This window comes from Planococcus citri, chromosome 3 (assembly GCF_950023065.1).
Source record: "Planococcus citri chromosome 3, ihPlaCitr1.1, whole genome shotgun sequence".
Classification (NCBI taxonomy): Eukaryota; Metazoa; Arthropoda; class Insecta; order Hemiptera; family Pseudococcidae; genus Planococcus; species Planococcus citri.
Window position 1 is genome coordinate 60,066,840 of NC_088679.1, and position 18,765 is coordinate 60,085,604.

The following is an 18,765-nucleotide window of genomic DNA, read 5'->3' on the forward strand; positions in this document are numbered from 1 at the left end:
ACATTTTTTAGGTGAGTAATAAAACTGTAAAATTTCAGTAAAAAATGAAATAGAAGTGAGGATCATTTAAATTTTTTTAATAGAAACTTGGAAACTTTTTTTTAAAATAATAAAATTATGAAATACCTACCTAGTAAAAAAGAAAATAATCTTGTACTGTATAGAAGATGTAGGTACAATTCAAAATTGTTTTACTCTTCATTTAAACAGATCAAGTAGGTTTATTATTCAAAATTTTTTTAATGAAGAGTGGGGGAAATTCTTAATTCTTGGTAAATTTTCATCTTCCTCTTCCTCCTAGCCGCCTCTTGGAAAGTGTGATTAAATACCAAGTTCATTTCAAATAAAATTGTATTTAAAAAAAAACATCTAGCTTTGATCTCTGATTTTTATCATCCTTTCGAGTCGTATTTCAGGAAACTAAAATTTCTAAAATAAATATTAAGTATGGAAGGTTTTTTTCATGGAGCTATGATTCCATTTTACATATTCGTAAGTCGTATTCATTCGGTGTAAAAAAAAACAACTAAATAGGGAGCTTGCAATTTTCAAGAATTATGATATTCGGTTATTAATATCATATTATTGAAGTACTCGTAAATTTTGTGTACCTATAATAGGTTTATTATTTCTGGTACGTTTGATAAATTTATCAGCGAAAGATAAACGAACAGGTTTCTTTTGAGTCTACTCTAGAACCTAGTATTTTTGAGCAGTACCTGAAATCAATAAAATGATAATGGTAATGTAAGTGCATCTAGTACTTCAACGCTAGATAGATATATCATCGAAATATGAACTATGCTTAAGTATATGCAATGAATTCGATGATCGGTGGTAAAATTGTTACACATTGAATACCTAAAAACCTATATATTTGAGTCTTGAATGATAGTAAACACTCGTTGTACAGTTGATTGGTTAAAAGGGTAGATTGACATTTTTGGCGATGAATCGTATTCGAGATATAACTAATTACTTTCACTATTTTCAGCATTCTGAATGTAATGAGAAACGTTCATTCAATTTTACATATCTTCACCACAAAATAACCAATCAAAAACTCATGGCTTTTTATCACAATTTTTTCAATTTATGTGAAAAATCAAGTTTAGAGTGGATTTTAGAATTACATTCAAAAAGACATCAAATCACAAAAATCCAAATAGTTTCTATATTTACAGTATTATCTCAGTTCACGCAAGCAATATAAAAGAAAAACAATATTAAAAAAGGTAGCTTACTTGTTAACAAATGACAAATTCTAACTAGGATACAATGTTATTAGCCACAGCTCTGTTTAAAATTATAAAAATCATTGAATGAATGTTCTAAGATAAATCATCACAGAGTTGAATTAGAAAGCGGGGAAAAATGAATCAACTAACTGTCACCCCTTCTTACACCAATTCGCTCCTCAACTCTTCGAGTATTCGACCTTCGCCACGTCCACGTAATTTCCTTAATGGTTAAACATAACTATCAATAATAGAACACATGCGCGAGTAATAATAAAACACAATAAAAATGGCAATCAATTAGGAACATATTATGAAATAAAAATAATCGGATCATCATTGCTAAATCATAAAGATTTCGCCCACGTCAAGATATCTAAAAATTTTCCCGATTGTTAGGTTTCTTGAAAAACCGATCAAGATGAGGTTTGACTTTCTCGACATCGATTTCGTCAACGCTGTCGAATTCATGACAGCTGTTGTTTCTCTTTTTTTTCTTTTCTTCATATTCGCCATTTACAGATTCGTACTTCTTTTCGAATTTATCGAACTCTTCTTTAGATTTGAATTTCGATCGAATTTGGCCGTTTTTCTTCAACCGATTAACTTTAGTGACGATTAATTTACAGGCACCCGAGACTGTGATCATTGATTGCAGCTCGTGCAGTTCACTTTGAGTCTGTAACGAATGAATAGATTAATTAACTTCACACTCTCATAAAAACGGTGTAAATAAGCTTCTTACTTCTTCAATTGTTTTTTGGAGCTTCTCTGTCGATTTGTCCATGTGTTTTAAAATACGAGACTCCATTTGCTCAAATTTATCTTCCTGTAAATAACAAAGGTATTCTTATATCACGATGTTCGATTTACAAGCATATCATAAAATAATTTTGTTCAATTCAACTTCTAGCGTAATCTACGAGTAAATATTTTAGAAATTAATTATTCACTTACGACATTCGAGGGGGCCGCTTCTCCATCATTCTTCTTCGCGAGCTACAATTACACAAGAATGAAAATTAAACTGAAAATGATACGGATATGAAATACAGAGTTTATGTATACAATATACATACCTTTTTACCGTGAGTGAGAATTCTTCTTTTATGGACAACGTGTATTACGCCGATTTCAACCATATCACTGTCGTTCAAATCAGTGAAATCCGCTATTTCAAGACCACACTTCGAAAACATAGTCGCATATTTTGAAATATCTTCGCTAGGGATACGCGCGTCACTGAGAAATGTGGTCCAGTTATCTGAAAAAGGGATTTACAGAGTATTTTAGCACGGTTTATGTTACTTTAGAACTGTAACGAGACTTATTTTATAAAGATGACGAGTGAGTGAAAAAAGAACAACGAATACTACTCATTGAAAATTTGTCCACCATTATACAAACTGTTCCAACACGTTTTTTGATTTTTAAAATCAATTATTTGGAAAAAGCTCTGCACTATTGCCCTTTTTGATACACTCATCGAAACATAATCGTAATCTTACCTTCATCTGATGAATTTTTCGCCCGTTTGGAAACTGGCGAGCCGGGTGTTTCATCAAAAGAAGGTTCTTCGGCAGAATCCGTAGTGTTTCTTTCATTATCATCCATATCTTTTAGAGTATCATCTTCAGCGCTGGATTTTGACAGTTTGGAAGAGTATTCGGAGTCAGCGTTATGGTTACTTTTAGTGCTACTGCTATCCATGCTTCGTATCTTGTAGTGTTTAAAGCTGAAATATAAAAATAAAATGGATCAAATAAAGAATATGTGAGTAATTGAAAAATATGATGCAATATTTGGTAACATGCTTTCAATACCTTGCAAAGAGAACTAAACTAATCGAAGGAACATCCGCATTGTCTGATAGATTTCACTTCAAATGTCGATACTTAACTTCGAATAGAAACAACAGCTCACAGCTGTAATATTTTCATAAAAGATTAAGATTCCCTATTCGAAGCACTTCATAATTTGAATATAGATGAATAATATTTTTCGCCAAATGAGTGGTTTGAAATTTGAATATTTTGAAAACGAAACGATACAACAACAAACTCAAACTGTTGATTGTAGTGATACGAAAAGTCGAAAAGTATCGATACCATTCGATAATATCGATACCTTGGAAGGAATCGATAGTGTCGATTTAGCCCCTAGCCTAGACACCCCTTACGAACCTTGATTTTTTTTTTTTGAAAACAGAACAAAGTTTCTATTTTTTTCTCGATAGATAGCGCTGCGTGTCATAAATTTCAAATTTGCCAATCTATCAGTTCTGATTCTGAACTTGAATTCGTCGCAATTGATCTGTTTCTGTACCTAGGGGGTTTTCGACCCAAAAATTCAATAGTTATATTATTTTCAAAGTTGGAATTATATTTGAAGGTGAAATCACCGTTTTAAATTAAAAAATTACAAATAAAGATCGAATTTTCACCAATTCGAAGTCGCTGATTACGAATACCGCGTCAGTTTTTTGTAATTATTATGACTCTCGTAGATTTTTTTTTTGTTTTTATCGCAGAAAATCATTAATTCACCTAAAATAACGCTCGAAGTAATGCAATAAAAGACATAGTTAACTTTTTGCAGTCATTTATTAACACAATATAATGGTAAACAGTAACTGTATAACTGACAAATAAAAATAAATCATTCATTAAATTGCAAAACACGATTCAGACATTTTTTTTAAAATACCAATTTTTTTTTTAAATACAACAAAACTCACGCACCCACGTAAAATACAAAAAAAAATTACAAGTGCAAATGCACGTACTTCGCGTATCCACAATTCATTACACGACAAAATTGACATAACAATGCCATCTCAAAAACTTGTTACATAAAAAGCTATACATAATTTTAATTTCCAACAAAACATAAGAGATGAGAACAAAAATAAACAAAATAAAAAGAAAAAGATAAAGGAAAAAAATGCGAAACATATAATAATAATCATAGGCCCTATAATAAATTTTAGAAATTATTGGTGTTTACTTTTTATATAGGTTCGAAGCGATTAATTTTCCATAATTTTTTTTTTAAACGTAGATAAATTTAGCCAGTGTATGTTGGACAAAAAAAAAATAAACTAAAATCAACTAATACATAAAATATCGACTAGACATATTTAAATGATTTATGCTTTTGTTATAAATTTGCTCTGTTATGTAGCTCGCATCATTATTACAACAACATCGTCATTATATAATTATACACATAATTATTACAACTCCATCAATTTGGTAACAATATTCACTATATTATTATTTATCGTACGTGAATTTCATTCTGTATCTAATCATCATTTATTACACATATTTCGAAAAAATGCATCTAAATAGATGAAAAAAATGCTCTTTTTCAAAAACAAAATTCTTCAAAAATGTAGCCAAAATAAACATATAATCAGACTAGTAATATTAAAACCTATTACAATTAACTTCACCAAGCTTGCAAAATTATTATTGTTTCAATATGTACGAGTACTTGGAACTATTTAAAACGGATTTTCGCATACATCTGGGCCGAAACAAAAGTACACATAAAACGAGATCTAAATAATCCAACAGCCTATTACGACAAGCGACACTTTTGAATATAATTTTATATACGTATTTATATAGCGAACACGAATACACACACACACAAGATAAATAAAATTTAAAAAAAAAAACATAACAAAGCTTGAAAGCTGAGGAGGTGTGTAACAGATCACCTTTGTATATAAATAATGTATCTTTTCATTGAAACATACTCGACGAAAGCAAATATCACACACGATAAGAGTATGAATACAAATAATTAAAAATTTCTTTCATTCCGCTATCATACTATATGAAAATACAAAATGCAACTCTAACATAATATTTTTTTATCATACACACTAGAAACTTCATTTTATCAGTACAAATACTAGAAAAAAAAACAAACTATACTTATTTTCTAAAAACAATTGACTTGTGTTTCTAAATAAATTTTTTTATTAAAAAAACGAAACTAGAAATCGATATAAATTTTTTTTCTCATCGTATAGAAATGAAAAAAGCGCGCGGTAAATCTAAAAATTATTTGATTTTAATTGAAAATTTCACACCACACGTCGTCGTTTCGACAAAAATATGTGATAAGTTTGGTTTATTAGTACAATATGTAGGTATGTGTTTTATACGTAAACACGGATGAAAATATTCGCTGCCAATGTTACGATTGAGTTAGCTCCTACCTTTTTTTTAATTCTTTATAATTTTTTTTTACTTTATCGAGTAGGTATATATGTACTTTCACTAAGCACGCACACATAAACATCTTAGAAAATGGATACATGAAAATGCCACCATGTTGACTAGCCAAGCAATAAGTACCTACGTTGTAAATTACACAAAATCATTGGCATATTATTCCTTCTGATTTCGCATTCCTTTCGATTCGAACCAACCGTCAACAGCAGAATATTAAAAATGAAAAATGAATTTAATAAAACAAAAATACATTATTGGAAAGTGAACTTGACATCCCTGCTGATTCTAGAAACAATCAAGAGCTTGATAAACCCCTTGCCCCTCAACTCAACAATCTACATACCTCAAATATCGGATTTCCATCGTTGACCAATACATAATTGCGTGACCAAAAATCGAGCTCCTAAATTCAATAATTTTTAATTTTTCAAAATCGAAAAATAACGTTATAATAACCGTATGGTAACGTTATAATAACCATACGATAACGTTACTATAACTGTACAATAACGTTATCATGGCACTGTCGTCATGATTTATGATATAAAAATTATACCCTCATTACATTACAAGGTTGTCGCTGAACTGGGCCACACCTTTGTAATAACGTTATGGTAAGGTCAAAATAACGTTATCATATCACTGATTCACTGCAATCGTGCAATGTCATAACAAAGTTACTACATGATGAAATATTGTCACTTCAACTCAAAAATAACGTTATCATAACGTTATTGGAACGTTTTGATACCGTTACAATAACGTTTCTGTAACTGTACAAAAACATTATTTGGAAGTGGTTAGCCCAAAATTATTTGGGTTTTGGTTTTGGATCTGATTTTTAAACAGGTTGAAATCTATTTCAGGTTTGCACAAGATTCTGGTGTTCAGGTTTCAAGTTCTGAAAAATAATTCCGGTTTTTGGTTGAAACAATTTAGGTTTTGAGATTGGATTCAGTGAAAAGTAATACAATTTTCAGTGATTTTAATGCTTTTTTTTTTAACGTTTTCAGTTCAATTGAGTTTTCATTCGCATTTTTCTAACAAGATTCGAACATCTCTTTTTCAAGGATTTTTGGACCATTTTGTGGAAATTTCTACGTTATTGTTGGTAATTTTCAGTTACCAGATTCATGGATTCCCAAATAGTATGATTGATTAATAACATTATGAAATGTGGAAAAATCGAAGAATTTGACTTGATGAACTAAACCCGAAATCAAAACAATATCAATCTGTACCCTGAATCACAAAATTTTTGTGAAGCCAAATTAGATTTCAATCAATTTCAAATATTGACCAGAAACCGAATATAAAATAATCTGCAACACTGAGTATAACTTTCTTGCAATGCTGAACTATTTTAACGGTACAATCATGTTCCCACAACTGTACAAAAACGTTATTGTGGCACCATTCTAATCCTATAATAATGACACCCTCTTGACATTACACAATTACCACCACAATTTTAGCCATACTTTTTCAAAACTCCATTATAACGCTAGAATAACGTTATAATAACCTATCATAATGGTAAAATAACGTTATGATAACCGTTTCAAAACGACAAAATAACGTTATAATAACACTATCATAATATTATGAAAAATTGTCTCCTCAAATTGAAAATAACGGTAGGTTAACGTTATTATAACGTAAGCATAACGTTATTATAACGGTTACAAAACGTTATTATAACGTTATTTTTTATTTAAAATAGGTAAAATGACGTGCTTGCGGTCTGTAACATAAGTTACTGTTACAGTGTTACGTTACTACGCAATATTCGATGGAAAATTCGATACTCGAGTTCGTTTCGATATTTTGAGAACATTTTTCATCCTAAGAAGAATGATTTTGCCATCATGGTTTTCCCCACCTAATTTAAAAACATCAATTCACCACCCAAAAACAATAAATTCAAAAGTACCCAATCAATTACAAGCCAATGTTACCATTTAAAAACACCAAAAATTCTCTTTTTTTCCAATACCAAACTTTGAGAAAGTTTGAATTCGACCAACTTCAATTTTTCGACAATTTCCTAGCAAATGGTTCCCAAAATGCCCGTTTCACTTTCCAATAATCCTCATCGATGAGTAAAAAGATGAATATGCTATATGAAATGCGAGATATAGTGCTATAAATCTTTGGTTTTATTCTAGCGTTCCGACGTCATTCAAAATTTAATAAAATTTCTTCCTTTTTTTCAGCATATCTCTTCCCCTATCTATCCAACTTCTCTCAATCAATTTCCAACAACTCTACATAAGCACAACACGACCGTAAAAGAACTTCAAAGTCCCCCAAAAAAATCTCCAAATTCTGAATCCCACCTCGTTGAAACTGAAACTTTCAATCACCAGCACGCGCTTTCAAAACGAGAAAAAAAAATCACCCACTTTATACTCGAGTATTATACCAGATTCCTAATCCTAGCTTCTCCTACGTATTATATTATGTACAAATACAATAAATCTATGCACAAGAAAGAGGAATTACAAGAATACAATTACACGCCGATGTAAAAAAAAAGCATATTCATGATGCATTTAAAAATATCACAATAAAAGCGCATCATATGCATAATGATTCCACTGGCTCGATAGTAAGTACATATCGTACAATTACCTATGTACATAATTCGAGCGTTTTCTACCGATAATTTCATCCGTGTTCAGCCCTAAAAAATAAGTACTTTTTTTTGTTGTTGTAAAAATCACACTAAAATATAAATTTGGAATGATATAGTTTTTTTTTTTTGGTAAATTTTTTTCGTTTTACTTCAAATTTCACGAAAGTATCTCTCGTTTCGAGTACAACTACCTCTAATTTAGGCAGATGCGAGATGGAAATCGAAAATAGTATAATTTAGATTTTCGAAACTGTACTTCGAATAGAAAGGATAAATAATATTATTAGGTCGATTTCTACACGTACGAGCTACGTTCGTACGTTTTCGTCAGCACGAAACAAGAGATCTACAGATGCAAAACAGAAGAGGGGAGAGGGGGGCAAAAAGTAAAGTAAAACAACAAAAATACACATTTATATAAAATAGTAGATAATTAAAAACTAACGCGTCGTTCGGCGATCACGCGCCAGACTATCACCGGCGATATATATCGTGATATGTGGTAGGCGATTACAGCGTACTAGATATTCAATTTACACCCCAAAAATGTTTTCCAGATGGTAAAGTAAAATTGACCACTACGAATTCATCATCGTGGATAAGAAGGAAGGAAGGAAGGAGGGGTACGAGGGGAGATTGGGCTTGGAATACGGATATATATATTCTTACATATCCACACATAGAAATGTACCTACTGTACCTATAGCAAACACGGATACTCTTTTATATACTCTACATTGCTTATCTACGTACTCCGACGACTACAACGAAAAAAAAAAACGAAAAAAAAGAGACATCTATGTAAAAATATATGCACGATTAAAAATAGTATGACACAATAGTGCGGAATCGTAGAGCACATTGATCGATCAAATCTGGCCAACTGTTACACCTTATTTTTTTCTATCTTAAATCCTCGAAGGAGACCATTTATAGCTGGCTTATATACTTTAGCAATCTCTACACGATAGATAGGTAGGTCCTAGGTACAAGGTACAAGGTATATAGGTACACGTCAGCTACTATAATACGAGTAGTAAAGCTGTATGTAGCGAGGAAAGTTTCCACTTGACGTTTTCACACGATAGTTTTTTTTTTTTTAAACGAGTATATAAGTATTATTACGATATATGTAGTAGGTACTTAAATTGTATATAAAAGTAGGTACGTCTAGGTATTTTTAGTATATATATAATATTTATAAAAAAAAACAAACACACGTAATCGTTAGGTAGAGTTTTTTTTTTTTGGTTTTTTATCCATTTTTTTTATTTGCTACTTTCCAACTCTTTCTTTATTGTTTTTTCGATAGTCTCCTCCTCCTCTTCATCATCCCGTAGTTGCTCACGCTGATTTAATTGATGTGAGTGTACTGTATACGTAAAGATTTTTTTTTTTTTGGTTTCTCTTAGGTAAAAAAATCTGTACAGACGTTCATTTTTTTTCACTTTCTATCTATCCGCGCCTTCTTGAGGGTAGGACTTTTCATTTCTTTTTTACAACGAAATTGAAAAATTGGTAATACGATGACACGTGGAAAAAAATATATCACGTAGGCATCTCTGTAGTGACGTCATTGTCTCGATTGGTAGTTTTTTTGGTCAGGTTAGGGTTTTCAAATTTTTTTTCTTTGATGATTTTTTTTTTCACGATTTCATTACCTACAGGAAAGCCCAACATTCCAGAGTCTTCACGACGAAATCTTGCGACGGTACGAGCGGATCGTTTCCGTATGTCGTACATGATTCAGTTCTGCCTTGGTATAAATCGCCGTCTAACCATATTCCGAATTTACCGCTGTGAACAGAGCGAAAGAGTGGGATTAGTTTTCCGTATATAAATTTCAAATAGGTAATTTAGTACTTAATTACAAATACAAACATGCTTTTAACAAATAAAATACGTAAGTAAAGAAAAATTAAATAGGATGACTGTAGGGGAAAAATTTTGGGATATTTAGCGCTGATTGTGCAAATTTTCATTACTCGTGAAATACATTTTCAGGATGGATTAAATGTGATCAACTAATCAAGTACGTCATGTTTCAGAATCTCAAAAAAAAAAAAAAAAAACATAAAAAAGGTCATTTCTAATTTATTTTAGTCCAACTCTAATTGAAAGAGCCATTGTAGATTCAAATTTTCAAAATGTTCTAGCTCTTTCAATTGAAGCCCTGCCTCTTCAATTTCAAGCATCAGCAAATAAATTGACACTAGTGTTGAAATACGAAATTTGGTTTATCATCGTAGTTTTTGCAAAATACATACATATAAACATTGTACGTAATTTTCATTGGGATAAAAATGAGAAAATTTTATACTGCAGAGAGAGAGAGAGGGGAAAAGGAGGAAATTACTACGATTCTTATTCTGTAGGTATATTTTATTACAAAAACGTCCATTCAAGGACTCGATGATGCCCATTTTCCTCCTCCAATTTTTAAAGGAGTCTTTGCCCCTCAAATTGGAAATTTTTTTCGAAAACTGGAGATTCCAAACATCCACTGAAGGCTCCAGGACGCTTCGAAACTATCACTAATGGACTCCGTAGGTTAAAAATGAGGTATAAGTCAAATTTCAGCTTTTTAGGTAAATTTGGTAAAATTTTGATTTTTCCTTGGCCCAAATTTGAATTTTCAAAAAATTCACCAAAAGTCAAAAAATGAATTTCAGAACCTGAAATTTTGACTGGTGGTGTATTTTGAAGCCCTCTGAGATACTTTCCTTCAATTTTGATTTTTCCTCGGCTCAAATTTGAATTTTCAAAAATTAACCAGAAGGCAAAAAATGAATTTTGGCACATGAAATTTTGACTGGTGGTGTATTTTGAAGCTCTCTGGGGTACTTTACTTCAATTTTGATTTTTCCTTGGCCCAAATTTGAATCTTCAAAAATTTCACCAAAAGTCAAAAAATGAATTTTGGCACATGAAATTTTGGCTGGTGGTGTATTTTGAAGCTCTCTAGGATACTCTCTTTTAATTTTGATTTTTTCCTCGGCCCAAATTTGAATTTTTAAAAATTCACCAAAAGTCAAAAAATAAATTTTGACACCTGAAATTTTGGCTGGTGTTGTATTTCGAAGTCCTGTGGGATACTTTTGTTCAGAATTGTCTTTCTAAAGGTGCCATGAAAAAATGTTTCAAAGAAAAGTTGTTCTTTAACATCTCCTCTACAATTACACTTGCTCATAGAACACAAAATAGGTTCCAGACGTCCCTTCGAATACATTTTCCCGACAGCTGAAAACCCCCAGAATAATAATTTTTTCAATAAGTATACAATTTTTCGAACCAAATTATCCCAAATAAACAAAATAGGACCATCAACGTTTAGTTTTCCGCCAAAATTGCAAAAAATGCTAATTTTTTCATCAAAAATGCCAAAAAGCCTTGTATTGTACAAAATACTTTTTTTTTTCAATAAAAATTTCTACAAAACCTTGCATTTTTTGTCGCTAGAAAACCTGTTTCCTTGAAACCAAAATTGCAAAAATCCACCTTTTTCAAAATTGCAAAGGTAGGTAAATCTGCTTGTTATCAAAAATTGTTGAATAATTTTCTTTTGGTCAAAATGATGGAAAAAACCTCTTATGACCCAACTTTGAGAAAGTCTGGCTTTTTTATGGGAAAAAATTATGGTGTTTTTCGAAGATACGTACTGCAAAAAATACTTAAGTTGTTGTTTTTTTGTTTTTTTTTTTGTTATAATCACCAAAAAACCATACTTTTTTGCCAAAGTTGCAAAAAAATTCAACATTTTGAAAAAACTGTAAAAAAGACTCATTTTGGTCAAAATTGCAAAAAATCCTACTTTTGTATTAAAAAAATCAGTTTGTTGTGAAAATTATCAAAATGACTTGTTCTTTTTTCCACAATTTCAAAACACAAAAAATTGGGTGTAAAGTCTCATCTTCAAGCAAAGTATTTAATAATGAATATATGAATATGTTTTTTGCTCTTTGTAACTCAATTACTTATTGAAATTCAAATTTTAAAAAAGTCTGACAAAATATCATCAACTCACTTTTGAAAAGTTGACACTGCAATAATCAAGTTATTATTTTTTTTTTTCATAATTTCTCAAAAGTCAGACTTGATATCTAAAAGTCTACCTGCTTTAATTTGATTAAAAATTTCAAAAATTAGTTATTTTTTTTAGTTTTTAAAAAGTTTTTTTTTTGCCAAAATCTCAAAAATATCTACCTGTTTTTTTTTGTCATCGTGTGCCTTAAAGTCTAAATTTTTGTTTTCCAAAATCGCAAAATAATCCCCTTTCTTTATCAAAGTTGCAGAAAAGACTCGTTTTTTTTTTGTAAAAATTGTCGAAAATTTATTTTATAGCTAAAATTGTACGAAATTCTCGCATTTTTTTGGAAATTATTTTTTAAGGTAAATTTATTTGAAGGGAATGGTTGTTTGAAGAATATCAATTAGGAAAATTGGATTCAACAATTCAGTAATTATGAAAAAAATTTCACAGAATTCACTTGAGGTGATGATAAATTTGCAGGTTTGTCCAAGAATCTCATACATTTTCAAAGTAAAGACTAGTCCATTGTCTTTTCTGAGGGTCCTACGAAAAAATGTTTCAAACAAAAGTTGTTCTTTAACTTCTCCTCTACAAGTCCACTTCCCATAAAAATTTCATTTGAGGCAGCTTTGTTCCCTCAAATGGGAAAAATGCAACACAAAATTAACCATTTTTCCAAAATCTCACCTTTATAATCAATAATCATAAACATGTCTATCATTTCCCCCAGGATTCCCACGAAAAATTCTTTCAAATAATAATCATTCCTTACCGTCTCCTTTATAATTTCATCCCCAATAAAAATCTCATTCAAGCACCTTTTGCCCTTCAGCCTCAAAACAAAAAAAATATCCCTGAAAAAATCACACCTACCCAATTTTGATTTTTCAACCTCTACATGGAGTTAGCCCAAGCCCAGGTGCAATTTATTAGTTTCTAGGTTATTTGATATACTTTCATCGACGACCCGAGACCTCACCACCCTCCCTCCAGCCCAACAACACCCAAATCGTCGCATTCTTCTTTCTACGCGCCAGATAAATAATATTATAAATTGCGTCATATCGTTAGCACCGTCTGCCAGCCATCCACCCAGCCAGTCAGCGATTTACCACGAGTAATTATTCGAATACTAATCGTCGTTTTCGTAGTGATTTGAAGGGAAAAACGTACCGAAGAAGAGAAAAATAATAACACGAAACGAATGAAACAAAACCACATTAACCTATCGTATCGTCTCGTAAAGTTTTAAATACACCGAATTATTCATTTTGCCATTTCAATTACCACTATTCGCAATCTTATAGGTGTACGGATTTCTCAGTTTGAAAAAAATGAGCCGCAGGTCACGAGAGGGGAAGATTTTGAACAAAATTACGCCGTTGGTTACGTACTACTTACTACGTAGATTGTGGCAAAGTATAGGTAAATTAGTTTACCTATCTTACATTTATGTAGTAGGTTGTTTGAAATGACGTGCTGTGGGAATTGAGAAAATTCAACGTAAACACGTACCTACGTAATTTTCAAGCTCGGTTCGAATTTAGTAAAATTACCACCATTTTGCCAGATTTTTTTAAAGGACGATGTAAAGTCGAAGAAACAGTTTACCACTTCATTTTGTATTTTCAATTAAAATTTCAGCCTATCCGAATCCGAAAAGACAATTTATACGTAAATAGGACGGTAACAAATCATCGTAAAAATTTACTACAACATTATTTTTCTAAATCTATCAGAAATTTAGAAAAAAAAGTTAATCGTTCATGGTTCAAAGTCAAACGGCACATATTTGAGAAATTTGAACAAGAATTTTCGGGAGCAGTTCCACAACATCAACCCTCCCCCCCCCCATCTCATAAAAATTTAATTCGAGCAATCGGAAAAATCACCCCACACTCCCTCCTACTTCACCGAAAAAATTCAATCAATTTTTATTTTCATCCACAACGATAAATAAAAACAACAAACCGAACTCGTAAAATTCAAACAACAAATCTACCATAAAATTACTCTCGTAGCAAGGGAGAAAAAAAATTGCCATAAAATTTTTTCCTTCCTGGCCTTCGTTTTGTTATACGTATAGCCTCCCACATCGTAATAGAATTTTGGCATCGCTATCGGCACAACACGTAATAATAGCCTGGCTATAGTAAAAAGAAAATTACAATTTAATTTTTCAAAGCGGTTCGAACTATGTATTGTGATGCGGGTAGAGAGTTAAATGATACAGAAGAATAAATTTGCAACATTCTATATAAAAAAAAAAAATTAGAGAAAAAACCAACCGTAATACTCGTAAATTTAACGCAGGCTACGACGACAACGATACGCAAATTAATAACAACAGATCGTACTAGATATTACCAGAATTTTTTTTTCACCAATTCTCGTATTTTTTAAATTACATCTACGCTTATCAGTTATCGTTCATCTCATCAAAGTATGAATAATAATCTCGCTACGAGCACCCCTGCCTATTTCCTAAAAAAATTCGACGAGTTGATTCGCGAATAATTCGATCAAAATTTTATTTTGATAGGTTATTTTTGCTACTGTCACTATCTGTAATAAAATGAAATACGCAGCACACCCTGAAATTTTTCCGCACTAAGATCGTATGTACGTAACTACGTATTTGTCGGGTTCAGGTATTTATATACTCGAATTTCTGGAAAAAATAGCTCGAGGGATGTACGAACTGACACGCGAGGTCAAGTTTGGCTTGAATTTTAGCGAATGTCCTTCAAATTGAATATTTTTTGGCGAGATATTCGAAGTAAATTATTGAATTTTTCCTCCGAAAACAAAATCTCAATTTTTTTCTCTGATGTCTTGAATTTTTCCAAAGGGAATGAAAAATAATCAAATTCAAAAAATCAGACTTCATTAAATTAGAAATCTGCAAAATGCTACATTCCTTAATTTAAAAAATGAGAAAAGCAAAATTATCAAGTTTTTTTTGTTTTTTTGATAAGGAATATTTTTTCCCTCCCTCCCCTCTCTTTTCACATTTTTTTTTTGGATCCAAATTCAGAGAATCTGAGGAAGGTAAATCTAATTCTTGGTATCTAAAGGGATTTTTTTTTTGAAAAAAATTACTACTTTTTCACCACCCTTTTTCAACCAAATTTTCCAAAAGCTCTTCACTCAACCCCCCCCCCTCCTCACACACACACACACAAATTAACAAAGTAAATTTTTCACAGGGAAATCTTCAAAAAAAATTGAAATTAGAAGGCCATTTGTATACAAAGTATTTTTTAAATTTCAATCTTTAAAAAAAAAATCAGTTGCCAACTTCGTCATTTTCTGTATTTTCTTCCTTGGGGGGGGGGAGACGCAAAATTGAAGTTGTAAGTCCTTAGTTTTCATACCCCCCTCCCTACCTCTGTGTTTTAAGAAAAAAATCGAAGTACCTACTAAATTATCTTTAAATTTTTTTTCACTGATTTTTTACAAGTTCAAAATAGACTTAAAATTTTTTCTATAAGCAAACATTTTCCAATTCGTTTTTTTTTCATAGAAGAACACTTCAATATCACTGAATATGGTGGAATTATTTTAAAAAAAATTATTTTAAATACATATTTATTCAGATATTCAGAATTGTAAAAATCTGAAAAACAAAAAAATTGACTAAGGCCCCCTTTTCCATGGAACCTCTCATTTATCATCTACCTATTTGTACGTCAATTTGAACCTTTTTGAATACTCGTAAAAAATTTTGATCTCTTTTTTTTCTCTTCAAGTAGATAATAATGTTCCATAATTCAATAATTTCAATGTGGCAACCTTGATACTCGTAGATTTTGTATTTGAATAATTTTGATCATAAAAAAAAAATGAAAAATTATTTGAAAAAGTTACCAATGTTTTTTTTTTAATTTTTATGGCAATTTTTCGATATTTTTGAACTTTCTCCGCCCCCCACAAAAAAAGCCATGTTTACTCCCATCTTCAACCCTCTTTGGGTCAAAATTCAATCCGACCCTTCAAATCGATTTTTACACATTCCCAAACTTGGAGCGAAATTGGAGTAAATTTTATTACAGAAAAATGATAAAAATTCATCTCCAACACTTTGAGGTTTCCAAAAGGTGGCAACCCTGTCACTGATATTTTAATAATTTTACACTCTAAATGTGAAAAATAACCGATAACGAGGAATCTCCCAGTCCAAACAAGTCTAAAAAGATGGAATCACGCTACAAACCGTTCGCCACTGTTTACATCACATTTTTCTCGAATACAATTGACCGTAGAATAAAACAGGAAGAAATCCCATAATTTTATAATAATAGCCACCTCAAAAGATGACGTAAGCGTAAGATGATCAAAATAAATATGCAACTCATTCCTATATTTACTCGTACTAATTTAATATTATGAGAATCATAAAAATCGTAAAATTTAACCTTAAAAACAAAATTAATTCGTTCGAATTTTATGACTTAATTCATAGGTAGTCAAATAATTTTATGTTTTTCCAGAAGTTTTAAAAAAATCTTGAATTATTACCTACAAAGTGATAACAAAATTCCACGAAATTAACTCAGAAAGCTAAAATTCAATATGTAAGTATTCTTATTATGATCGGACCTCCCACCCTTCCGACCTTCCCCTTCAAGCGATTGGAAACGGTTTCGAACGATTCTGAGCAGTTCTGGAGTCTCCAAAAAGGTAGTTTTGGAATTTTTCGAATTCTGAAAAAGTAGGATCTTAATGGTGATTGAATGTGCCTAAAATTTCAACCCTAAACCCTCTGACTCTCATAAAAACCATTCAATTTTTTTGGAGCCTCCAGCGATTTTTCAAATTCCTCCAGAAATTTAAAATCACATAGTGGAAGAATAAAAATGAATTCAACACCTAAAATTTGGGTTACTGACGTTGAAGTTCATTTTTGACCCTTCCAGAGCAATCTGATATTTCTGGAGAAATTTCAACACTCGCTGGAGGCGCCAAAAAGGCCAAAATTTCGATTACTTTCGAGTCGGGTGATCGAGAAGACACACCAGACGATATCTTGCCCAAAAAAAAAAAAAACACTTATTACATCCCCTCTTTAGAAATTCGATATTTTGACGTTAAAGTTCATTTTTGACCCTTCCAGAGCAACCTGATATTTCTGGAGAAATTTCAACACTCGCTGGAGGCTCCAAAAAGACCAAAATTTTGATTACTTTCGAGTCGGGTGATCGAGAAGGCACACAGGAAGATATATCTTGCTAAAAAAAAATGCTTGTTATATTCCTTCTTTGAAAATTTAATATTTTTTTTTTTTACATTTCCAGGAATTTACAAACTGGTTAAAAATTTACCTCTGCACCTCACACTCTTGGAATTTCTCGGTAACCTGCACTTGAAACTTCGCATAGGGTGCCCAATAAGCACTAACCAAATACAAAACTTTCCAACAAAAATCAAGATCATCGATCAAACCAACCTTGTTGTAGGGTTTTTTCCAATTTTTTCCCCCAATTCTCAGCATTATACTCGTACTAAGCATGCAAACCAATACCAGGAATGGTTTTATATCTCCCTACTAAATCCTTCTTCGTCGTTTATTAATTAAAAAAATTTATTAATCGTCCGAGTTTCGTTATTCATTACCAAAATATATGTATTCTCGTACGAGTAAATTTTTAATTACCAACCGTGAAAACGTTAATATTCTTGTCAATAAATTCTACTTTACGGGTATAACCTTCGTTTCGGTTACCTATAAGCTACTATAAGTTTTCGTACGAGTACACAACATTTTACGTCATTGTTCGATCATCGAGCCCGAAACCATTTCTTACAACTGACAATAGAGTTGAGAAAAACCGAAAAAATTACACAGTTTTGAAATTAAATTCTTTCAGTCTGAATAGGTTACATTACAAGAGTAATAGATCATTGTTTTTCTGGGAAAAAATTAGGCTCACTATAGATGGCATTCCTTCTCTCCCCCTCCCCCCTTTACCCTACGAAAAAGCAATTTCAAAATTAAAATACGAAACTCGAAGATGTGAGTTTTCCAATTCCTATACCTCCTACAACAACCATTTCCCTCCTTTCTTACCAGGGAAGATCATTGCATCGTATCTTAATTAGTAAATAACCATAATGGGTGAACTGGTTGAAACCAGATGATGGAACAATGCGGAAAATTCTTCATCCAGCTGCTTATAGTTTCAAATTATGTACACAAATTGAAATAAATTTTCGGTGAAAAAATTTTGTTTGAAAAAAAAAATTTGTCAAACGAGTTTCATGTGGAAAGTTTTGGTTTTTTCTCAAAAAAAAAAGGGGGACGGGTAAGTTGAACCATTAATTTATAATAAGCATAATATTTGTGATACGTAGATGGTTAATTATTTACGAAAATAACGCATTAAGAAATCAACTTACTCTCCGGCTCCTATCGATAAGCTTTCGTTATTTCCTTTGATAAAATATAAATTCTCTCCGGTCCAGTTGTATACTTGGAATTCTGGAGTAAAGGTAAATAATAGTGATTCGCCATTTCCATAGAAATGATCGCTGACTCGTAACGTGCAAGACGTCAAGGTACCAAATACCTGGAAAAATAATAAGAGAATTAATTAGGATTTTTTTCTG

The 18,765-nt window shown here is 31.4% G+C and overlaps 2 protein-coding genes across 16 annotated transcripts in view; both read right to left on the reverse strand.

Annotated features, from left to right (window-relative positions):
* Nucleotides 1–1,160: 1,160 nt before the first annotated feature.
* Nucleotides 1,161–3,382, reverse strand: LOC135841636 (uncharacterized). Its single transcript, XM_065358701.1, has 6 exons — nt 3,062–3,382; nt 2,747–2,973; nt 2,318–2,502; nt 2,196–2,237; nt 1,984–2,067; nt 1,161–1,917 (listed from the first exon to the last, which is right to left on the reverse strand). The coding sequence occupies exons 2-6, from the start codon at nt 2,946–2,948 to the stop codon at nt 1,615–1,617; spliced, it is 816 nt and encodes a 271-aa protein (XP_065214773.1). The 5' UTR covers nt 2,949–2,973; nt 3,062–3,382; the 3' UTR covers nt 1,161–1,614.
* A 440-nt stretch (nt 3,383–3,822) lies between these two features.
* mtd (mustard) overlaps nt 3,823–18,765 on the reverse strand; it is a 443,203-nt gene continuing 428,260 nt past the window's right edge. For all 15 annotated transcript variants that reach the window (XM_065358692.1, XM_065358688.1, XM_065358686.1 and 12 more), the window contains 2 exons: nt 18,556–18,725; nt 3,823–9,923 (listed from right to left, as the gene is read on the reverse strand). In XM_065358692.1, coding sequence (XP_065214764.1) covers nt 9,788–9,923; nt 18,556–18,725 — 306 coding nt within the window. In that variant the 3' untranslated portion in view covers nt 3,823–9,787. The remainder of the gene's footprint in view (nt 9,924–18,555; nt 18,726–18,765) is intronic.

Bases quoted from the DNA above. Each gene is read 5' to 3' on its own strand.
- LOC135841636 (XM_065358701.1), bottom strand. From the start codon at position 2,948: ATGGATAGCAGTAGCACTAAAAGTAACCATAACGCTGACTCCGAATAC. The intron at 2,238-2,317 runs GTATGTATATTG...GTGTAATTGTAG, and splicing joins TTCTCACTCACGGTAAAAAG to CTCGCGAAGAAGAATGATGG. The intron at 1,918-1,983 runs GTAAGAAGCTTA...CATTCGTTACAG, and splicing joins TCCAAAAAACAATTGAAGAA to ACTCAAAGTGAACTGCACGA.